The sequence below is a fragment of the Nicotiana tomentosiformis genome, chromosome 1 (genome assembly GCF_000390325.3).
Source record: "Nicotiana tomentosiformis chromosome 1, ASM39032v3, whole genome shotgun sequence".
Lineage (NCBI taxonomy): Eukaryota > Viridiplantae > Streptophyta > Magnoliopsida > Solanales > Solanaceae > Nicotiana > Nicotiana tomentosiformis.
In genome coordinates, this window is record NC_090812.1 from 95,986,471 (window position 1) to 96,010,916 (window position 24,446).

Here is a 24,446-nt window from a genome sequence, read left to right on the forward strand (position 1 = left end):
GTGCAGATCCAGGTACGAGCTATCAGCCTTGGGATTAGCGCGTGCTGCTGATTCTAGGAGACTTCAAGGTATTTCTGCTTGCGTCCGCAGATCTTCGGAGTCCCCTTCTACTCCCTCATCTAGAGATTTTTTTTTTATCTTCAGACTTTTGTATAGAGCTACATAGATTATAACAGCTTGTGACTTAGCGATATTTCGGGTCTTGAAAAATTATTTTGTATATGCCGAGTGATACTACTCTTGGCTATTTATAATATGTTGTTTATCTTTAAAATATTGTGTTTCTTTATATTTTTCGCAATATTAGGCTTACCTAGTCATAAAGACTAGGTTCCATCACGACACCTTACGGAGGGATAATTTGGGATCGTGACATTAGTGCTTGGGTGGGATTCAGAGGTTCTCAAGGTTCTAGTACTAGTGATTTTTCACAACTAAATGAGCTTGGAGTTTATATGTCACAGGGAATTGAGGAAGTGAATCCCGACGGCTACTTTAATATTTTGGAATGGTGGAAGGACAAAGAAAAACACTTTCCGATTCTTTCAAGGATGACCCGAGACATTTTAACTATTCAAGTTTCAACAGTGGCATCAGAGAGCGCTTTCAGTCAAGCAAGACTTCAACTCGGTGATTATAGAGCGTCTATGAGGCAGAGCTTGGAAAAATGAGTACTTTTCAGAGATTGGATCCGTTCGGAAAGAAGAAATTTTGGACTTGCTGAATCACAACCAGAGGTAGATGAAGCTTACGAATAAATGTTAGCTGAATTTGCGGAGGATGCTGCTTCGCCCGGAAGCGGTGGTGACCAAGCTTCTTTTCCGCTACCACCAACGAAAATTTCTTCGGACCTTGAAGGATTTATGAAATCTGTAAGAGATGCCATGTAACTTGTATGAACAAAAATTAATATGTAACTTGTATTTTGGCACATCTTGATTAGTTTATTTTTCTTCTCAATGGTGGTATTAACACATTATTGTGCTCATTACATAGGGGAGAGGAAGATTAAAAAAGATATTGCCATATTTTTTTAATGTTATAATTAAATTATAACACATTGCTTTAAATATCTCTTTACAATAGTTTTGTCTTTAAATTTGAATTAAAAAATTTAGGTCACAATTCTATAATATAATTTACAAGGAATTGCCTTAGATATTTTTATTACCATTTTTTTTCTCTAACTTTTATAATTTTTTTTTAAAAAATAAAAAATATATGTTGGGCCCATTTAGGTCCGGGACCGTCCAGCTTAACCCTGGACCATTAGTTCGTGGTTTCGGTCCCGAACCGGTTCCAACAAGAAGCCCGCGAAGCCCAGACCCACTTAGTACCGTTTAAGTTGGGACCGGGTCTACTTAAGACCGGCCCACAAAGTCCACTCAGGACCGTAGCCGGCCCACATACCACCTTAATTTGACATCCTTATTTTTGTTTAACATACGGTCCTTACAAAACAATACAACGGTGTACTAATTTAATTTCCAGAAACGAAAATCAAATGAAAAAAGAGAGACTTGTTCCCTAATTCCTACTACTAGCTACCACTTTAAAACTTAGCAGCATATAAATTCAGCAAAAAGACAGAACTCTATAACTGATATTTACGCAATCATTCACCTTCTCCCCTTGTCTCTCTATCTATCTCTCTCTCCCCATTTTCCACACACACACACACTAGAATTCTCTATTTATTACTCCTAATAACATCCAAATCGGTTTTTGCTTCATTTCTCTAATTCTTTGGATCTGTAGAAGAAGAAGGAGAAAAGATCAAACATGGTTGAGACCAGACGCAGCTCTTCGTCCTCCAAGCGTTCTCTCTCGTCCCCCTCCTCTCCTATTTCTAACGGCAAGCGCTCCAAGGTTAGGGTTTCTCTTTTCTGATAACTCCTAACAGATTCAGATTTAGGGTTAAATTCATGTGAACAGATTTTTAAAAATTGTACTCCTATAATTTAATAGACCAGACCACTAAATCTTGATTTTTTTTACATGCCTGCATGTACTCTGCGTAAAAGATTTCTTTTTCCTTTGATTTTTCTATATAAATTGATCCGCTTTGTAGGCGGCGGAGGCATTGTCATCGTCGACTAATGATACGCTTGGGGAGAAAATCCAGGGTGAGTTGAATGAATCAGGACCTGAATCTGCTGAACAAGAGGTTCGATCAGCTGATCTGGACGCTGCTGCTGATGTGCCACAAAAATCGCTGGAAACTGAAGCCGCAAACGAGCCTTTGGTATCACCCATGACTTTAGGTACAATGTTTTTCCTTGCATGTGCTTTGGGTTTTAAAAAAAAATTGATCTTTTGATTTTTTTTTTTTTTTTTGTTGGTTTCTTGAATTTTTGTGTGATGGGTTTTAGGTGATTCTGTGATAGATGTGGAGAAGTCTAAGGCAAAAGAGTCGGCATTGAATCGGGGAAAGAAGCGGCAGCTGAAATCTAATGTTGCTGCTGCTGCATGGGGTAAACTTGTTTCACAGTGCTCTCAGGTAGGTTTTGCTTCTTATCTTAAGCTTTCTATATGTTTATCTTTGATTCTTGTAATTGGGTAAAGTAGTGAAGATTCCAGAAGAATTTTATGAAATTTGTAAATATGTGATCTTGATCGAATGTTGACGCGAAAATAGTAACCGTTAGCTAGCACACTGCCAATGGGAACCGGTGAGATCCTGGTGTCTTGGAGTTGAGAATAAGGAGAGACGTGGAATATTTGGAGCTTGAGAATGAGGGACAGAGGAGGAAAATGTGGAAGCTAGTACAGTTGTGCCGTTTTTGGATGATATGGAAGAGTGGAAGAAAGGATGTCTAAAGAAGTTGAAAAGATATGGAGAGATGAATAAATGCCGTTTGGAGGAGTCGAAAATCCGACATGGAAGATCCAGGGCTTTCTTTTATTTTACTTATAATTTGGCACAAAGAAACTTCCTTTTTTGTATATAGCCGAATTGGTTTTTTTGAAGCTCAATGCTAAACTCTTTGTTACATTTGGCATCGTCTTGGTTCATGTTCAATGAAATGATTAGCATAGGGCTTGTACCTTCAACTTAAAAACCATCTTTTACCTTTCCACTTCTGATATTGAGTTACTCCCTCCACTTTAATTGAATGTCTTGATTCTGATTTTATACAATTTTCTTCTGAAAATCTTTGTTGTTTAATGTTTACATGTAGGGAATGCGAGAGCACACATACTAGTTTCTGTTTTCCACTAAATTATATAAAAAAGTGTAGATGCGGATCCGTAGTCTGGTTTAGGGATATTAAATTTCTAAATGTAGTTGCAAAGTCTGGATATTCGTTGCTGATTAAAGGTATTCTTTTTGTTTTTGATTTGTTTTTATTGATGAAATTAGTCAAGGCTAGTTCAAAGAAGGGGTTATTTGAGATTATTCGGAGCGCTCCATTTCATTTTTCGAGAAAGTTTGTTTTTTGTGCTGGAAAAGAACTTCTAGAAAAGCATAAGATTGTGAAGTAGTGTCTCATTGTTGTCCATGAAACCAATATGAGTGCCTCAGGTGGGTTAGATGAGTGCTGAAATACACACACACAAAAAAAGAAACGATCTATACATGATAAGTTGGTGTTGGAAACCTTTTGAAAGTTGAGTTAGACCTGAGACTCAAAGTGCAGTTTATTTTGCCTCCAGACTGCTTTGGTCTCAACTAACTCCAACTAACTCACTTAAGTCTGGTTATAATTCTTCTTATGATATGGGGATCTGGGGTGGAATTCTACTTTTAGCATGTTGAGCAGACGAGGCTTGGCCCTGGTCAACTCAATTGGCTGTCTTAACATTAGCCATATGGAAGTTAACAATTAAAAAGTGTTTCTTTATACGTTGTTAAATTCTTTAAATCTTAATAAGATCGGGCTCTTTTCACTTTTATAAGTAAGCCGGATCACTTTACATATTTACCATATCAAGTATCAACAACATCCCAGATGCTTACTTTTCATGAGTTTTCTAGTGAAATAAACCACTTAATTTACTAATTAACTTCTATTTGCCTTTGCAGAATCCTCATGTTGTCATGCATCGTGCAACTTATACTGTAGGTCAAGGTCGTGGCAGTGACTTGTGGATAGGAGATTCATCTGTTAGTAAAACTTTATGTAATCTCAAGCATACTGAGACAGAGGTAAACCTCAATTTTCTTAAGATGCTACTTTGTCCTGGCTCAGAGTAGTAGTTCTTCATCTTTTAACAATGTTTTCCTTTGTTTCCCACTTGTAGTCGAGAAACAACATTATTCATTCTGTTTATGGTTTCTTTATGACTAGAAAGGGGTATCCATCACTCTTCTTGAAGTTATGGGGAAAAAAGGCGACGTGCAAGTCAATGGCAAGGTCTACCCTAAAAATTCTACTGTCCCTCTCAAAGGAGGTGATGAAGTTGTTTTTGGGTCATCTGGTCAACATTCTTATGTATCCTTAAATCATTGTGTTTGAGAGTTCATATACATGTGTGGAATCCAGTTTGGTTACTATTAACTGGAGTTACCAGCATTTCCTTGACTTATACTTTAGATCTTTGATGACAACTTATCTGCTGCAAGTTTTGCTCATTCTGTTAGCATATTGGGAGCTCATAGCGGATCAATCAAGGGACTGCATCTTGAGGCAAGGTCCAGGGATCCCTCCACTGTAGCAGTTGCATCGACCCTGGCATCTTTGTCAAATCTTCCAAAAGAGTTGTCTCTTCTCCCACCATCATCTCAAAATGGTAAGGATGTAAAACAAAGTTCAGAGGTGCCAATACTACCCGCTGCCAGTGGAGTGGCAGATAAAGATGATTTAGATATTGATATGAAGGATGCTTCTGATTGTAATGATGTACCTCGTGTTTTGGTGGATGAGAAGAATGACGTGACATCTCCCGATGTTGGAAATGGTAACTTGAATCTTGATAACATTGCACTAGATTCAGTTGATGCAGAGATTGGGAAGGTGCGACCTCTCCTGCGAGTACTTGCTGGATCTTCTGCTTCTGAGTTTGGTTTAAGTGGTATTTCCAAAATTCTCGAGGAGCAAAGGGATTTCCGAGAGCTATTCAAGGATTTTGATCCTCCAATTTCGGCTTTAACTAGGCGCCAAGCATTTAAAAATGCCTTAGAGCAAGGAGTACTTGATTTCAACAATATTGAGGTCTCATTTGAAAATTTTCCATATTATTTAAGGTGAATATTGGTCTCTTTTTTTTATATTTAATTTTTAATTTGCTGGTTGATATTGCTTTAGTGTTGTTTTCATTACTTCTCGTTGCTACATTTAGTTTGTTCAAGTTAAAGTTGGTACTCGTGTATTTCTGGAATTTGTTTGATTGATTTATGTACTTATTAATGTTTTTTTTCCTATGACAGTGAGAACACCAAGGATATTCTGATTGCTTCCACTTATATACACTTGAAGTGTAACAAGTTTGCAAAATATACTTCAGATCTCCCCACAGTGTGCCCTAGGATTTTGCTATCAGGTCCGGCAGGTAGTTATTGCCCATATATGTGGAATCTCTTTCTAGTTTTATTGAGTTCTATCCAGCCCTCAATATCACCTTTTTTGACTCATGACTGCTCACAGGTTCAGAAATTTATCAGGAGACGCTGGCCAAAGCACTTGCTAAACACTTTGGTGCTAAGCTACTGATAGTTGATTCTCTCTTGCTGCCTGGTGTAAGTATCTTCTGTTACTTGGCTCATATATGTATACTCCTCAGTTGAGGGCTCATATTTTTCCCCACTTGAACACCCCAGATGCCTACCCGCCTCATTTCATGTATAGTGGAAATGTAGTTGAACGCTGTAAGAGAAATGCGCAACAAGCTAAGATTGTTTTTGGAGCACAGTCCATTTCCAGTTTTTCAATTCATTTTTTTAGTAATAAATGGAAATAGGAAGGCGTGTTTATTGAGGTTAAAAAGGGTTTCTCTCTAAAAATACTGCAAGCCCCTTTGCAGAGAGGCATCTTTTCTTAAAAAAATGTAACCATTTAAGAGAGAGTACGCTGAAGCTACTGTGCTTAAATGAGATACAGTAGTTGAATCTCTTGGACATAAGATTGCTCACTTTCTTATCTATTCTCCATTGTTAGCAAACCCCATTTCCTACTCTATTTCTCGTGTGCAAGATAACTGTACGCCCACCCACTCTCTCACAGACATACGACAAAAAGTTGGATTCTAAGCCCTTTAAGTCCACACCATCTTCGTCATTTTCTCCCACTTAGAAATACTTCTTTCCTCATGGTCAAGCTTTTACGTGAATTATGGTGAAACTGGTTCTGAAGTGGATCGCTACTGGATCTCAGGTGGAAATATATATCCAATATCAACCAGACAAGTGATCTAAGAATTTGGGAGGTGGAACCAAGAAAGCAAAATGTGGAATTAAGAAATATTTAGCAAATTGCAAGAAAAAGAGTTCCAGTTCAATCAGCCGAACTATAGAGAATAAGGAATAGAATGATAAGTGTCCTACATTGGTTGAGGGATCGTTGCTTGTCTCCTTAAGTAGTTTTGGGCAACCATCACCTCATGAGCTAGTGTTTGGGTTGAATTAGGTGCAAGGTTCATTTCTTAACATGGTATTACAGCCAAGTCTATTCCTGTTATGGTGTGTCATTGTTGGGCCCACATGTTATGTTGTCCACGCTTCAGTTGGCAGGCCTGGGCGAGCGGAGGTGTTAAGTATCCCACATTGGTTGAGGATGAGTTTTTTTGTCTCCTTATATGGTTATGGGTAATCCGCACCTCATGAGCTAGCTTTTAGGGTTGAGTTAGGCGGAAGGTCAATTTCTTAACCAAGAAATCTGGTCTTAAAAGAAAAGAAAGAAAAAGAAATTCAAACACGTCCCCGAGGTCAAAAATGTCCTTGCCGGATACTAGAGGGAACATTTCATTTTTCTTGCCAAAGCCCGTTCATTTATTTGCAATTCATAAGCTCAATTGCATATCCTTACACAACCATGCCATCATTGTTTTATACGTTCCGGTCTTAAGCTGTTTTAGCTTACAAGGTAATGCAGTTACCTAAAATATACATGGAGGCTTACTAGTGTTGCATTTCTATATACTTGTAAGAGGTATAATGATATAACTCATTTTGAGGTCTAGATCATGGTAGAAAAGACATGATTTACAGTCATTATTCGTTCGTGCAATTCAAACAATTTTAATTCACTAGGACATGTTTGACAGTTCATTTCATCTCTTGACTTGCTGACAGAACATATGCAAAATGGCTTGAAAATCAGGGGAAAAAAGCTTGTGTAAGGGGGAGGGAGTGAGGGGGAAAGAAAGGAAAACATTTTGGTTTGAGCCTCGACCTCAAGAACAACAGAGATATCATTTCGACGGGGAAATAGAGAATGGGATAGAAACTTGGCTGCAAATTTTCAATCGTAGCTGGGATGTCCCTCTACCCTTTACCTTGTTTCTTAGGGATTTTGTTAGTTCGCTCGTGTAGATTAACGCTGAACATCCACACTGCCCACCGCAAGCCAAGTTAGAAGTAAACAGGGAGGTGCTTGATGGCAGGCTCAGCCGCTCAGGGCGATCTAATCTAAACTTTTGCAAAGTTTTCAACGATCATATGGAGGGTGGTCAGAATATTTAAAGAGTAATCTATCAACTTTCCTGCTTGCTATAATCACCTGAGAGTTATTTTGCAGTGTCACGTGAAATGGGAGGGACGGGCACTCAGAACATATTTGTTATTATTGATGTACGAGGTCAATGTAATTGAACTTTCTTTATCCTGTAATTTATTTGCTTTTTTCTTTAATACTATGTAGGGTTCAATTGCCAAAGATGTCGACCCTGTGAAAGAAAGCTCAAAGCCAGGGAGAGCTAGTGTATTTGCTAAACGTGCTGCACAAGCAGCGGCACTGCATCTTAATAAGAAGCCAGCTTCAAGTGTTGAGGCAGATATAACTGGTGGTTCAACGATAAGTTCTCATGCTCAGCCCAAGCAGGAGGCATCTACTGCCTCGTCAAAAAACTACACTTTCAAAAAAGGTAATTGTTGCTTTCATAGCGAGAATTCTTTTTTAGGTTTTTCTCTCTCTCTCTCTCTCTCTCTCTCTCTCTCTAACAATGACACAAAACATCCATTCATATTTTATATATGTTGGGTTAGAAGTTTTGTGCTTAGTGCTAGACCTGTCATTTTGATAGGTGACAGAGTGAAGTATGTTGGATCTTCATCAGGCTTTTCTCCGCTGCAAACACCTTTAAGGTAACTGCAATAAGTTCTGTTAGAATCTTTTTACTGTGAGATGTTAGTTCAGTTCTTTCATTGATTCTTATCTATGCTATGCTTGAGGATGCATTTTCAATCATTTCCATCTGTAAACTTATTGTTTAATTGTAATGTCTTGTTAAAGTCTTCATATGAATAGAATTATGGACTTCCACAATTAACCTGAGTATTCTCTGATATTTACTATTCCATGTATTACTGTTAGACACATAATTTGCATGGTTGGCTGTACAGGTGCCTGACTTTATTTGGGCAGCCTATAATGTGCTACCGGAGGAGTTGATCTTAGTACCTCATCGATGGCTGTTTACTTGAGTTCCTGATTTGGATCATTTTTATGGATCAGTTTTGAGTTAGTGGTTGCTTAATAGCTCTAGTACTCTATTTATTTGATATGAATTAAGTGATCTTATGTGCGTATGATAGATCTTCCATAGTCCACTTTCTGAAATTACTACTCTGTATAATCTGTAATAACTTCAAAACTTTCATGGAACCATTATGGGCCAAATTTTTGTCAAAAGGTCCAATTAGAGATAAAAATTTGAATTTGTCTTACAACACACTTAAAAACATAATTTCTGTTTGGTTTATGTAATTTAAAGTGCTGTGAACAAGTTGAATCGTTTGAAATCTTTTGATTCCTTCCCTTAGCCTTATCCGTTCTCTAAATGTGAAAATAAAATAGGAACATGGGTATAAACATTTTAGCCATGAAAGGCTTATAAATAGTTTTGAAAGTACCTTATTGAAAACAAGATTTAAACGTTTTCGATAATGTCGGTATATATGAGCATTTAATGCTGTATTTCTATAATGAGGTTTTTTTCTGCACCAAGGATTCTTAATTATGACCCCCTTTGTGCCTTTATATGGTAATGCTACTTTGGGGATTAAAATGGTTTTTTCTTGTTATTCATTGTGCACAGAATGGATTGACTTGCTTAGTTAATTTTCTCGTTATTTGTTGTCTATGTCTCTATTGGATTTGTCAGTAACTCCTTTATTTTTGAAATCACGTCATCAACGCACATGATTGCAGGGGTCCAACATATGGTTACAAGGGAAAAGTGGTTCTTGCATTTGAGGAAAATGGGTCCTCTAAAATTGGTGTCAGATTTGATAAATCAATTCCGGAGGGTAATGATCTTGGAGGTCTGTGCGATGAAGATCATGGGTTCTTTTGTGCTGGTAATACTCTACTGCCTGGTTTATATCAGAATTTTCATGGTCCGCTTTTGTTGCCTGGCTCAGTTATGCCGAATAACAGAGCATGTCTTTTTGGTGGCCTGATCTTTTTTTCTTCCACAGCTGACTTGCTCCGCCTTGACAGCTCAAGTACTGATGAAATTGATAAACTTGCTATCAATGAACTCTTTGAGGTATTTGCTAATATACCTCTCCGTGATACTATTCCATTTCAGAGTCGAGTGTCCTTGGTTTATTTACTTTGTTTTATATATGTAGGTTGCTTCAAATGAAAGTAAAAGTAGTCCTCTAGTTTTGTTCATCAAAGACATTGAGAAGTCTATGGTGGGAAATCCTGAGGCTTATGCTGCTTTCAAGATTAAGCTCGAACATTTGCCAGAGAATGTTGTTGCCATAGCATCCCTTACCCAGTCGGACAACCGAAAGGAGAAAGTATGCATGGCAGTTATTTTCGCGTTCCTTCAGGATAAAGAAATTGGCTTGTGATTCTGATTGCCTTATTTTATGCTTTACAGTCGCATCCTGGTGGCCTGCTATTTACAAAATTTGGAAGTAACCAAACGGCATTGCTTGACCTTGCCTTCCCAGTATGTACAACTTTCTTTCACATTCCCTTTTGTTTTTTCCATTTCTTGTTCTCGGTGTTGTACCTAAGAATTTCGATGGAATGTAAATGTGCACGTCTGAGGGGAGATGTTTTAATATGGATTTTTATTTGTTTTATTGTTCCTATGACTGACACATTTGGTCATTTAAGAATTGTATAGTTTGGGAGCATATAATATAAAACAAACTTTTTACCTCATGATTATGCTGTGCCACTGTGGTGTAGGGGTTTCAAAGGAATGGGTGTCAATTGGGTTTTAAGAAAATGGCTGCCGAACTTGCCCAATGTACCAAAACCCATTGTTCTTATACTATTTCCCCAATGGCCAGCTAGTGCGTGGCTTGAAACATGGTGGATGATGGGTGTATCCCTCTGCCCTTCTCCACTTAAATACCAGGCTTTTGTCTGCTGCAAGTTTGAACCTGTAACATGCGCCTCTGTGCTCATACCAGCTCATACCACCTGGGGTCCTATTCCTATCCATTTTTCTCATCTTTCAATTACCCGAACTACTTTTACCCATCCATGTCTCATCTTTCAAGTACTAAACACACCAATTGCCATCAGAAAGTTATTTTTCAGACGCATGTGGATACATATATATATATATGATGTGTACACATTAGTAAATAGGCATATATTTATCTGAATGTATGCTTGTTGGAAGTAATCTGCACAGGCCTTACCCAACCTACTGACACTCATTTAACCCATATTCTCACTCTTTCTTCTTATACGACGCAAATATCTCTATCCTATTCATCTTATACCAGATATCAAATCTCTTAAGTTTCAATCACCAAAACTACTACCACCCACCAATGGCCACTAGAAAGTTTTCTTTCACCCCGTGCATATATATGTAGATGCATATGTAATTATGTATGAGGGAGGGAGTTATCGAAAGAAAAGGCTACAGGGAGAGGCATGAAGGAAATGGTGCCTTTTGCGGGGTGTTCTGGGGAAGAGGGTGGCAGGTGTGGTGTACAAACAAGTTGACTAGACCATGTTGCTATAGTTATGTGCCTTCAAATCCTTGAAACTTCTGCCCTACCACCCACCCCCCAATTCCCCCCCCCCCCCCCCCCAAAAAAAAAAAAAAAAAAAATTTCTTAAACCCACACCAAACTCGTTAAAAATGGGTTTGAAACCTGTTTTAACCATTGCGTGCTAAACCAGATTTTTACGAACTAATAGGGTTCATATGGGTCTGGTATTGACGGACCTGTGGACTTGGGTTTTACTTGCTAGCTCTACTCGAGAGTTGTGTAGTAAAGAGTCGTCATCATTATTATTAAATTTCTTTTTGATAAGTTGTTATTGTTATAAAAAAAAAGTTGTGTTTCTTGTTATTATTATTATTGGCATCTCCTTTAAGCTTCTAGGTGAACTTCTAGTTATTACGAATTGCATTCTGGAAGTACTTGCCCCTGTAAAATGGTTGATTAATATGCATTGAATGGCATCTCTTTCCAGGATAATTTTGGTAGGTTGCATGATAGAAGCAAAGAAACCCCCAAGACAATGAAGCAGCTCACCCGCCTGTTCCCCAATAAAGTTACCATACAGATTCCTCAGGTAACTTTCAGTTTATTGTTAGACTGCTAACTGTAATAATTTTTGAGTTAAGTATTTAATATGGTTCTTCTTGTGGCAGGATGAAACCTTATTATCAGACTGGAAGCAACAGTTAGATCGGGATATGGAAACTATGAAATCTCAGGCAAACATAGCAAGCATTCGCAATGTGAGTGCTCTATTCTGACCAGCTAAGGGCAAAACCCTTTTATCTTAGATTCCTTCATTGTTTTCGGGTTGTGGATTATGTAGGACACATAAGCTACACCATGAATATTTCTTTAGCACTTCAATTTTCATTTTCTTACTGTCTTGTCCTGGATTCACCTGTAAGGCTGAAACCACCTTCTCATCAGCGCATCCCTTGCCAGAAGAAAAGTTAATTTTGTTCCACCACTTGTGGAGCTAAAGCATAAGATAATATTTACAATTGACAGTTTATGATGATTTATGTAAGAAAGATAAATGAGTATTATGCTTATGGAGGTACAAATCATAAGCACCAATATCCGGACTCTTCACTTTCGGTGCTGCACCTGTGTCGATACGATGTGGGTGTGGGATCCATACCGGATTTGGTCAACCAATTTTGGGTACTTTGACCAAAATCGACAGAGAAATTTGAGACATATACTATGATTTCTGAAATCAAAACAAAAGCTAGAGTGAAATTGAAGAAAATGGAATACCTTGTATATATAAATTTCTCTGTCATTCCTTTTTATCTCCTTCTTGATCAATATTTTTTCCTTCTCTAAACCTTGTAAGTGTTTCACATAATGGCTCATAATTTAGACATATTTTTATAACTATGTTTTCACATATTTGAATTATTTTTAGCTGAATCCCCGCACCCGTATTCGTATCCCCGAATCTTAAAATTTAGATTATGAAGGACCCGACCTCTAGACCCGAACCCGAGTCCGAGCAACTTAGATTGTAACCTCAATGAACTGATTTATTGAGCTATTCTAACTATATGTGTGATTTCAGGTTTTGAATCGAATCAGAATTGATTGCCCTGACCTTGAAACATTATGCATAAAAGATCAAGCCCTCACAAATGAAAGTAAGTATTTTCTCGTAGTTTTAGGCCTTTTAGATTTGAAATCGTTTACTTGATTATAATAGTCTTTTCATATTTCTTGATGTGGCTGTCAAGGTGTTGAAAAGATAGTCGGCTGGGCTTTGAGTCATCACTTTATGCACGAATCCGAGTCTTCTGTGAAGGACGCCAAGCTAGTTATCTCCGGTGAAAGGTCAAATTTAATTTTCACTCTCTAGTCCATAATGTTATAACATATAGAGAAAATGTCCTCTTATTTCACATCTCTAGGGGGCGAAGGTTTTGGGTTGCTTCACATTTCACTGAAATGTCTTTTTATTCGCAGCATTGCTTATGGGCTCAATATCTTGCAAGGCATTCAGAGTGAAACCAAGAGTTCAAAGAAATCCCTCAAGGTCTCTCTCTCTGATTTTTCTTCTCGACTGTGCAAATTTACTTCTTAAAAAAGGGGCTTCTTGTTCTGAATTACCTGAAATTTGAGATGGATACTTGACTTTCAGGATGTGGTTACTGAAAACGAGTTCGAGAAGAGACTACTTGGGGACGTAATTCCACCTAGTGATATTGGTGTTACTTTTAATGACATTGGGGCCTTGGAAACTGTCAAGGATACTCTAAAAGAATTGGTGATGTTGCCTCTTCAGAGACCAGAATTGTTTTGTAAAGGACAGCTGACCAAGGTAAAGAAATTTGCTTTATGTTGAAGACTTGAAGTCTATTGGGATCTTTTTTCCTCTATCTCGGGTTCTTTTCTTTGGGGTGGGGGGTGGGGGGGTGAGGTAGATAGAACTTGGTCATCAAGTGTTCACTCATGTTTCTGACAAGATGCTATCTACAGCCTTGCAAGGGAATATTGCTCTTTGGACCTCCAGGTACCGGTAAAACAATGCTTGCAAAAGCTGTTGCTACTGAGGCTGGTGCAAACTTTATAAACATATCAATGTCAAGCATTACGTCAAAGGTATCGCTGATATCTGCTTTCTGCTGTTTTATGTCTGACTGACCTTTCTTAATGGTTGACAACTTTTTCTTGTCAGTGGTTCGGTGAAGGGGAGAAGTATGTCAAAGCAGTCTTCACTTTAGCTAGTAAAATAGCGCCTAGTGTTGTTTTCGTTGACGAGGTTGGTGACATTTTCTCCAGGTTGCAGCCATTGCTGGGCTAAGCTTTTTTCCTATATAGATTACAAAGCTAGATTTTCTTTTTTCACACCCTACAAAGTTATAAAGTTTTCTTCTTTATATCGTTCTTTGTTTATATTGTCCGTTTGCCTCCACTTCTTCTTGTCTACTAGGTGGACAGCATGTTAGGAAGACGAGAAAATCCAGGAGAGCATGAAGCTATGCGGAAAATGAAGAATGAATTCATGGTAAATTGGGATGGTTTGCGTACAAAAGACAAGGAACGGGTGCTTGTGCTTGCTGCAACAAATAGACCCTTTGACCTTGATGAAGCAGTTATTAGGAGGCTTCCCCGCCGGTAAAATTTAATGAAATTATTTCCTTATCGTTTGTGTAACTGATTGATCAATGATGATTTTAAATGATTTACGGGTACTGATGCTCCAATGATTGATCAATGCAGGTTGATGGTAAACGTGCCAGATGCTCCAAACAGAAAGAAAATTTTGAGAGTGATATTGGCGAAGGAAGAATTAGTGCCAAATGTGGATGTAGAAGCTATTGCTAATATGACGGAAGGGTATTCAGGGAGTGATTTAAAGGTCTGGATCAAGATTACTTGCACTTGCTAATGCATCTGTTTTTGCAATCCATCCTTCAAAATAACTGCATTATTTTTTAATCTATATTGGATATCGTACTTACTGCTGTCTGAACTTTCCAAATCCCAGAATTTATGTGTGACAGCTGCGCATTGCCCGATTAGAGAAATTTTGGAGAAAGAGAAGAAGGTTAGTTGCTTGAGTTCATTCTAGTTGTTCCTTATAATTCTGTGACCTTCCAACATTTGGTTGAATTGGTGACCTGGATCACAACATACAAAAGCGCTATTACTAGTTTTGCTTAGAAGTCTTTTTGTTCTAGCTCCATGATGTGTTTCCTTTGGTGATGTCTTAAATTAATTGGTCATCATCATCTCCTATGGTGTCGTTACACTTTAATCTGCTAAATTAATTGACTTATTATTCTTTACTTTTGGGGCATGCTTTCAGGAGAAAGCATCGGCAGTTGCAGAGAACAAACCAAGTCCGGCATTGCATAGTAGTGCAGACATCCGTCCACTTAACATGGATGATTTTAAGTATGCACATGAACAGGTACACAATTGCACGTATTGTGGTTGTTAATCTGATTTTTGTGCCATGCATTCTACTTTCTCTGCAAGAGTATTTGGGGTTCAGGAGAAATGTTAGTAGGCTTTATTTACTGCCAAGAAAACTTTGGGACTTTCTCATGGTTCTTTCCGATATCACACTGTTGCAGATTTTCTACTAAAATTCTCTTTCGAAAATAAACAACTAATCCGCCTTAGGTACTCTTTCTAGATCGAATTTCTAGTTTATAGCTCGTACCCAGGCACAGAATCCACTTGCCAACTGATCTGAGTTTGAATTGTTGAACTAACGATCTAAAGTAAGGAGGCAGTTCCAGGAAGGTAGCTCTTTGATCTAGTTCATTCAATGAGACTGGGGCTCCAAATCCACATCCACTTCACAACAAAGTAAGAGAATGTGGGGATCATAGAGAGGAAGGAATGGAACAGCTCTCATAACGTCAGATATATCTGTACTCAAGTGATTAGTTTTTGTTTATTTATATATTCGATGGTGCGAGATACAGATTTGGGATTTGAGATCCGTTGTCGTAAAATAATGGGTAAATCGTGTTGACTGGTTTTTGAACTACTTCACAGCAGCATGCAGAAGACATGAGAGATCGACATTTACTTCACAACAAAGAAAGAGAATGTGGGGATCGTAGAGGAAGGAATTGAACATCTTTCGTAATGTCAGATATATATGTACTCAAGTGATTAGTTTTTATTATTTATATATTCGATGGTGTGAGATACAGATTTGGGATTTGAGAGCCGTCGTCATAATCACATTGACTGGTTGAACCGTTGAATGTTGTCGGTCTCTCATGTATTCTACATGCTACTGTGAAGTAGTTCAAAAAGGAATTTTGTTCATGTGATTGCACAAGAGACCACCACCACATCTTTTGGTTTCGATCAGCTAGTCTATAAATGTAGCTTGAAAGATCAATAGCTCCTCAAACTGATGTAATCCTCTCTTAAAGAGCGGCTTCTTTCCTCACTGTTTCATGGATTGCAAGTCAAATGATTCTCTATTTACACTAGCATCTCCTAGTCAGCCATTAGTATAGGTACTTGTACCTTCACTGGCTGGCCTTTGCGTTTAAGCCACCAAACTTCAATCTGACGATAAAAAATAGTCTCAAATTCCACTAGTCCTCTCTTTTAAACTGATATACACAGTGGTTTTTTTAATTTTACGGAGCCTAATTGTATGTGGTGAGCGTCTTAGTTCATAAGCTAATTCCTTTGGCCCCTATACAGAATACTCCATCTCCACGGCAGTGCAATGCCTGCTACTAATGTGGATAAGAGCGTGATTAGGTAGGAGGATATCCACTGGGTAAAGCCACTGTTGGGGGGTCTGAGGAACATGGGTACTTAGTCTTGTAAGCTCAAATTCCAGTCTTTAGGCAGCTGATCTTGTTTGGTGCCTCATTTCGGTAAATTCTAGTGGGTCCACTTACATAAATATATGCTGTCTCTTATCCTTGTTGTTATAGGTTGCACACTCCAGAAGACCCTGTATCTGTAATGAAGAAGGAAAGTTGAGTTCATGCGATCGGATGACCATCACAATTGTCGCCTCCATATATAGCAGCTATTTTTTTTAAGATGGAACAGATAGCAGCTAAATTAATAACCTCAATCTAAATATCATGTTCTTCTTGAATGCCTTGCCGCATAAGCGATGTTGATATCATAGTCTTATTGAGAGCTTTTGTATTTGACCTACCTGGATGACCAACCAGGAATCTTTGATGGTTTTGCACCAATTTGTGGAAATGAAATTGTTTCTTGTTAGTGTGGGAAAAAATGTTCAAGTACTACTACTTTCTTGGGCCCTTGTGTGTTTTCTAACTTTATCATCACTGTGGAGAATAGTTTGGTATAGTGTGTTACCTGTGTATGCATAGTTGATTCATGACTTGTTTATGTGTCAATGAATGCAGGTATGTGCTAGTGTATCCCCAGAATCTTCAAACATGAATGAGCTTCTCCAGTGGAATGAATTATATGGAGAAGGTGGATCAAGGAAGAAAATATCTCTCAGCTACTTCATGTAGAGGAAATATGTAACTATATACCATTGGTTTATTTATTTTCCTGTTCTGCAACCCGAGATGGCAGCGGGACCTACATGGATAATCCATTTCAGGTTCCCCTCAGGCCCTTGTGTATCATATTAGTTCATAGGATTTTATCTTAGCAATTGCTAGTCTTAATGAGTCTCAAATCTTGTCTCATCCAATTTTCTCCGTTGTAGGTCTCCTCTTGTATATACGAGTTGACTAATTTAATAACCGTATTCTAATATTCTTTTTCTGTATTGACTATTGTATAGTTTGAATTCTTATGATGAAGCGGGCAAACTTGTTGGGGGTTAACTGGAGGAGTAAATACAGACTATTTTATTGGCCTCCATATGTCTGTTCTGTTAAATATTTTTATTTACTTTGGATAATATTTTGGCTTTGTTGAGCACTTCCACCACCTCAATAACTGGCCTCTCTCACGCGGTTAACTGCAAATGCTTTCATCTGTGAATTGTGGTCAAGTCTTGGCACAAGGTCATCGACATCCATGGACTAAAGCTAGTGCTAAAGTGATTGATACTGAAGTTAATTTGTGTTTGTATTACTGGGACGACTATTTAGGAGCCTGTGTGAAACCCTCTCCTATTAAATGTTACGTGGGATTTTGCTATGGTTCCCCATTCATTCCCAGTTGGTCATTATTTCTCCTCAGGGTGGTTGCCATGACCATAAATTTCATAACTGATACCGACTGTCACAGTCAAACTGACATTGTCTAGCTGGATTTGTGTGGATTCATATTTCTGTATCAGTATCAGCTATCTCTCTGCTTTGACCACTTAGACCTTAAGCTACGCTTTTTTAATGCTGTTTTTATTATACTTTTTTGTTATATTTGTGTAGCTTTCTCTCTTCCTTTCTTTAATTTCACTGTTGACAATTGCAATTCTACTTAAAATTTCCAAGATCATCAGTTTGTATCTAATACTGTGTATAAAGTCACGATTGTCTTTTTTTTTTTTTTTTTGGGTTCGTTGAGATACTGTGTTTAGTAGGAAGGAATTATGTTTCTAGAAAAGGTTTTTCTCGAGGAAATATTTTTAAGTTGTTAAATTGTATGATCAACTTCAAGGGAAAGTATTCTCCATTTTCTAAAGTGTATAGTTTCTTTGATGCCAAGTTCGCTAATTATACATAAGATGTTATTCAATAAAACTAGCAGCAATCCTGTTGGGTGCATCAAATATGTCAACGCAAAACAGATGAACAAAGATCTCAACGATCATGGCGGAGTTAAAACGGAAATTATAAACTGTATCGGAAACTAAGTAAACAATGAGGAAAGTAAAGGAAAAGAACAAAACCTCGCAAACTAAAATGGTTCAATGCGGTCGATGAAGAAGACTAAAGTCGAGTCTGAAATTTGGCCTTTATGCCAAGCTGAAAAGGTAAATTGAGGAAGAGAAAAGATCAAGTGATTTAGCAGTGAGCAAAAGGACCTCTAGCTTGCAACTTGTGATACTTGTATAGTTGTAATTGTTGTATTTTAGCCACCTGACTTTTCCCAACTCCCAAGGGCTTTTAGGTTGATATTTCTTATGAAGTAGAATACCTCTTGGGATTGCACAAATAACCGTGCATATTTACTATTTACTTTTTATAGTCATTATACATAGATTGTATATTGATTATACATAATTATATATAAATTTTATATATATTATACATCTGTCGGTTATTTTTAGTTTAAGAAATTAGGTAGACTACTATTTCAGTTAATTTTTTATATTTCTATTGTGAAGTAATGGCATGACGGTTAATCTTTTTGGGATAAAAAGAAATTACCAGAGTTTGTGTCTACTTCCTTCCCGTAGGTCATAATTTTAGAGTTGTTTGACCAAGTTTTTGGCAAGCTAAAAATACTTGTTTGTGATCAATAATAATTGCGGTGGAATGATAAGTATCTTTTATCCATTACTAGAATTTCGGGTTCGCCCTAGGTATTAAATTGTCTTTGTTAGATTGCGCTTTATCGGAATATGAAACTTTTCGGTGCGTAATTGCATTTAGTTGGATGCCAATACAAATACTGGACATCAGATGAATTACAAACAAGAACATACTTTTTTGGAAAAATTAAATTTTTGGTTCTTTTGCCAACAAAAAAGTATTTTTGAACCGTAATTATTTTATCGTTGAAAAAACGTTAGAAGCATAAGTAAAAAATTTATTCTTTAAAATAAAAAATATTGTTATCAATAACTTTCATTTACAAAAGTACCTCTTGTTCATTTCAATAAGAAAATCAACCATTAAAACTTTGTCTCTTCCTCTTTCATTGTATGCAGTTTTTTCATCATCTCTTCAACTCTTTCTTTGTGCTAGTCATATCAAATCTAAAATAAAAGATGAAATATATTAATTAAATAAAATCGGAAAACTTAATCAAAATCTCTAACAATAAATAACTAAAAATTATTTTCTAAGATAATATTAAGCAAATGGGTACATCTCCTTCCTAATGTGACTCTTAATAATACCTTTTTGAAAATTTGGTTAAACACAACCACAAAATCTGCCTGTAATAAAGGGGTTGACCAATCGAAATATTTCCACAAAGTTCTACAGTTTTATTAGGAATACTAAATAATTTTAGGATTAAGACGTAGTTAATTAAATGATTGATTGGTATATAGATCCCGTTTGAATGGGCTTATTTTAAGTAACTTTTAAGCCAAAATAGTTTTTAAGCCATAAGTTAGTATTTCTAGCTTTTGGCTTTTGGCTTATTTTTGTCATTTTAGCTTAAAAACAAGTGCTTAAAAGTACTTTTTTTACTTTATCTAAACATTAAAAATTATTTTGGCTTAAAAGCACTTAAAATAAGCCAATCCGGGCTCATAATGGTGTTCGTATGTTTTCTCTTTCTTCATTGAAAAAACTGAAACTGCGGGGGTGATTTGGAGGGGCGCAAGTTAGCAAAGATGGGGATGATTTCTCATTCATCTACTTTCCTCCTCCCAAATCTTCCTACCGACAACGGACCTGATCTAACGTACGCCCTTGTTATCCTTAACCAACGCCTCCCTCGATTCACTCCTTTGCTCTGGGAGCACGGTAATGGCCCCTGCGCCTTCCATTTTTCAACCTTTTTTGAAGTTCTCTCTATGGCCTTGTAATTTCCCTGAAAATGGTGGCATATGTTTGTTGTTTAGAGCAGCACAGGTTCATGTTTGCGCTGACGGTGGAGCGAATAGGGTGTTTGATGAATTGCCTCGCTTTTTTCCTCATGACGACCCTTCTGATATTCGTAAGAGGTGATTCTGAATTCATTTACCAATTGCTCTTGTTACTGATTATACGTAGCAGCTTGTTGCTGGTTCATTCTTCAATCTCTAAACTTGTTTGCAAATTGGCAAAATAATAAGGAATAAAACCACAGGAGGCAGGATTTCAATCTCGATTCTAATAGTTTTAAGTTATTGGGTTCTAAATTAATAATTTATACATATTAAATAAATTTTTTATGAAAAATACAGGGTTCGAACCAAAGCTATGGGTTTGGCCTAACCCTTTTCCGACACTGGATCTCCGCCCCGAATAAAACAAGGATTTTTATAGGTCGAATTATTTACTTTTATCCACCATTTCGAGAAAAGAAAAATCTACTATTTAAAAAAATAGTATATATTAGTAACTTTGAACTCTGTGAACTTGTTTAGGTTTGCTACACTGTACACGCCCCTCACGTGGGCCTTGGTGTTTTTTTTCTTGGACCAGAATGTGCAAAAGGAAACTAAAACTTGGATTTTTGCTTGAGGAAAGAATGAGTTATAAGTTACTTTTTGAAAATTTTCATGCCATATTAGTAGTACAAACATAGGACAAATAGTGAGATTCGAGTTTGAGCTTTAAGTGAGTAAAAACACATGCAGACAATATGTAAAAGCATCGGGATTTCTCTTTTTCTTTTTTGGGCTAAAACACGATTTCTTAATATTTGGAAATTTTTATTTTGTCCTCTTAGATTGAATTTGAGTGAACCATGATTTTTTTGCAGGTACAAGCCACATGCTATAAAAGGAGATATGGATTCAATCAGAACCGATGTTCTTGACTTTTATAGAGGCCTGGTAAGCTAGAGTTTGCTTGTGATGGTTCTTTAGTTTCTTAGCAAATCTGTTTTCCAATAAATTTTAAAAGCATCCACATTTTTATATTTGTGTAGGGATAAGTGTAAGAGAACATCTAGTTTTGGAGAATAACTAATTTGCCTTAAAAGACAGAATATTTAGTGTTGAAATGAAATGGAACCTGAATGGTGCGGCAGAATAGATACATTGTATTGATGTAGGCGATCTCAATTAATTTGGATTGAGGCAGTCCTGATTGATATATATTTACAAGTCTCCCTTATTAGTATGATTTATCCTACTTTGAATTGAATCATCACTTCGTGTTAAATGCCGACCTCCAGGGACGTCAACCTTCAAAAGGATTTGGTGTTTGACCTTACCGAAAGAATCTGGTGTTTGAACCCTTGGCCTTACAGAACCTTTGTGGTGGATCTTATTTGATATGCAATGGAGTGGAGCTCCATGTGACAGTTTACTAGTGTATGATGTGTTAAGAGCTTCCCTGTCTTTCACCTTATCCGAGAGTGAGAAATTTGTTTACAGTACAGTTGAGCTGTGCAAATATATTCTTAAGTCTGACAGAGAGGCCCACTTTGTTAAAACCTTGTTGTTGAGTTCAAGTTTTTGCCCTGTGTACGAGCAGTTACCACACTTCTATTTTACTAGTTTTTGTGTAAAGATCAAGAGAATAATATCTGGTCTTGTTTAAATTCTTTCTAATGTAGTATGTAATTATACTTGTGCATTTTTTCATTTTTAAGCATGTTAGTGAGGATTCTTAGCTACCTGACTACATGTGTATGTCATTTCAGTTACTAGATAGTTATTACACTTTTGGATATAATTAGCAATGTGGCTCAAGATCATTTTTTGCCGTCTTGTTCTTGTGCAATATGTTTCTGCAGTTCATTACAAAGCATGTTTAGAACCATATTTGAGGATGTATAACTTGGTGACTTTGCAGGGGACCAAGATAATTGATGAATCTCATGATCAAGATACTACAGATCTTCATAAATGTGTTGCATATATTCGTGAATTACTAAACCCGGAACATCCAAATGTAAGTTAAGCTTTTTAACATAGCTCTGGATATTTTTACCCTTTTCCCATGTTTATCAATATGCTATGTTCTAGTTTCTATCCATTAAAAACATCTGTACACTAAATAGTTGCTCAAACTGTATCTGCATCTTTTCGTTGTGGGATATTTGTGCTCTAATTGTTTCTTAGTTATGATTATTGCTAATAGTAGGATATTATTAGTTTAGAATAGATATTTGAAATAAACAATTCATTAGAAAATCTTTCACATGGTGGATCAGATGTATTGCTTATTCGTCATTATTCAATTTAAGGTGATATAAGCGTCATTTGTTGCTTCTTTTACTCATTCCTTAGAAATAAAATTGAAACTAGTTACCGGGGACACCATTACATGCACTATCTTCAAGAAAGTGAGGATATAAAGTGGCAAGGTGATGTAATCATCAATAAATACAATAACCCTTTTAACCTCTTCCCTGTTCTCACTAGTAGGGTATGTTGTAAGGTTATTATGGAAAAAATGTTATATGCCTTATCATATATAGTGGAAGTTTTCTACTTGTAAGCATGATCGGTCCAAGTTCTATTACTTTTGCTTAAAAAATATAGTATAAAGTGGTATTAGAAGGAACAATATATTTGTTATTGTCTTTTTATTATTACCATTATTATTATTTTGAGTGGATCTACTGACATTAGAGAAAAGCCACTACTATAAAGATCACAAATCTGATGCAATATTACAACTCTAACATAGTAAGATGAAAATTACAAGCACACACAGGGAGAACCAAAATAGAATTTAGCATACTCTCAGAGCAATTAGAAGAATATAGGACCCCATTACTGGAAAGAATGCCCTAATGTAGTTTCAGTGGGATTGACTTGTATCTCTGTGTAATTACAGTTGTGTATTCTAGCCACCGGAGCACTTGGTGGAAGGTTTGACCATGAGATGGGAAATATTAATGTCATATGCCGTTTCCCGTCCATGCCGATTATTCTTCTCTCTGATGATTGCCTCATCCAACTTCTTCCAAGTACACATCATCACAAGATTCATATCCAGTCCTCTGTTGAGGGCCCACATTGCGGACTCATACCCATTGGAACGGCTGCTGGAAGAACCACAACCACAGGTCTCAAATGGAATTTGGGTGAGTAGCTCCATCTACTTTTTCCTTTTTAACTTTTAATAGACTCAACCTGCCTCAATTTGTTATGGGCTGATGATTTATGTGCTGCATATTTCTATTTGCTGTTGGTTCAACACAAGAAGGATAAATTTCTGTCCAGATAGCCTATGCTAACATTTTAGTTGATGCCATCGTACTGGTGGTTATCTACTTTTCCTACTAGACTGATTTACATTCACTTGACTTCTATTCAGACAAGACAGAAATGAGATTTGGTGGTTTAGTCAGTACATCTAATATCGTGAAAGAGAACATAGTAACAGTGCAATCTGAATCTGACCTCCTATGGACGATTTCTATCAAAAAAGAATGAAGGATGCAGCTTGCAGATGATACAAATGGAAGAGCTAAATTTTGCTGGACGAATAGTTGGTGTTGACCTCCATTTTCTGTTCAATTCTTTCCAGATATAAAAGTTTCACAGAGTTTGAGAATTGTTGGGGTTCTTTTTTTGTTTTTTTGGGGGCACACAACAGATTTCTTTGGCGTCAAGTGCCTGCTTGCAGTAGTCTTGGGGGAAAAACAACACGGGTCTTATGGAGTGGTGAATCCAGAATTTAAACTTTATAGGTCCAACCTTTAAGGTTTTTATCATTGAATTCATTGTATTTTAAAGTTATGAGTTCAGAGCTACTGTTTATTGCAATTTTATTAGGTTTTTACATATAAATTTATGTTTCGTGTCGAAAGTACTGGGTTTAGTTGAACCCGGTACTAATATGTTGCATCGACCTCTTGTCTTATGAGTATAGCGGGTTAACATTGATTATCAACTTCTGTTTATGTGCTTTGATTCATTAAACGCATTTGGTCCAGCGGTTCTTCAATATTTGTATACACGAATCTTTTACCATTATAATGAAACATGGAGAAGTATACTTTTAATTTCGCGTGATACACTAACTGACTAACATGTCTACAGTTGGTAAATACGGAAGATTGCAATATAAATGAGAGAAAGGGTTCTCTCGTTCAATTGCAGAATGGCTACGACAAACTTGCCTCACCAATTGGTCGTAGAAGGGGA

At 37.0% G+C, this 24,446-nt stretch overlaps 2 protein-coding genes across 8 annotated transcripts; both read left to right on the plus strand.

The window, feature by feature from the left end:
- The first annotated feature begins 1,583 nt into the window (after positions 1-1,583).
- LOC104093922 (uncharacterized) lies at positions 1,584-17,428 on the plus strand. 5 transcript variants are annotated; one of them, XM_009599758.4, is made up of 27 exons: positions 1,587-1,869; positions 2,072-2,264; positions 2,388-2,500; positions 4,028-4,150; positions 4,293-4,436; positions 4,539-5,188; positions 5,372-5,493; positions 5,589-5,680; positions 7,800-8,022; positions 8,182-8,242; positions 9,309-9,457; positions 9,578-9,648; positions 9,734-9,907; positions 9,991-10,062; positions 11,559-11,660; positions 11,740-11,829; positions 12,654-12,729; positions 12,823-12,919; positions 13,052-13,121; positions 13,227-13,406; positions 13,565-13,687; positions 13,764-13,847; positions 14,019-14,203; positions 14,309-14,447; positions 14,577-14,636; positions 14,898-15,002; positions 16,957-17,428. In XM_009599758.4, exons 1-27 carry the CDS (start codon positions 1,783-1,785, stop codon positions 17,068-17,070), a joined length of 3,699 nt encoding a protein of 1,232 aa, XP_009598053.1. In that variant the 5' UTR covers positions 1,587-1,782; the 3' UTR covers positions 17,071-17,428. The 5 variants fall into 5 exon arrangements, with proteins under 5 accessions (XP_009598054.1, XP_009598053.1, XP_070044244.1 ...); XM_009599755.4 differs by having other exon boundaries at positions 1,588-1,869; positions 2,373-2,500; XM_009599757.4 differs by having other exon boundaries at positions 1,588-1,869; positions 2,373-2,500; positions 5,372-5,484.
- Positions 17,429-19,936: 2,508 nt separating this feature from the next.
- LOC138891351 (thiamine pyrophosphokinase 1) lies at positions 19,937-24,304 on the plus strand. Of its 3 annotated transcripts, none has more exons than XM_070188128.1 (6): positions 19,937-20,157; positions 20,261-20,357; positions 21,101-21,173; positions 22,141-22,239; positions 23,131-23,380; positions 23,614-24,304. In XM_070188128.1, the coding sequence occupies exons 1-6, from the start codon at positions 20,025-20,027 to the stop codon at positions 23,730-23,732; spliced, it is 771 nt and encodes a 256-aa protein (XP_070044229.1). In that variant the 5' UTR covers positions 19,937-20,024; the 3' UTR covers positions 23,733-24,304. The 3 variants fall into 3 exon arrangements, with proteins under 3 accessions (XP_070044229.1, XP_009598048.1, XP_009598049.1); XM_009599753.4 differs by having other exon boundaries at positions 20,016-20,157; positions 20,256-20,357; XM_009599754.4 differs by having other exon boundaries at positions 20,019-20,157; positions 20,266-20,357.
- Positions 24,305-24,446: the final 142 nt, after the last annotated feature.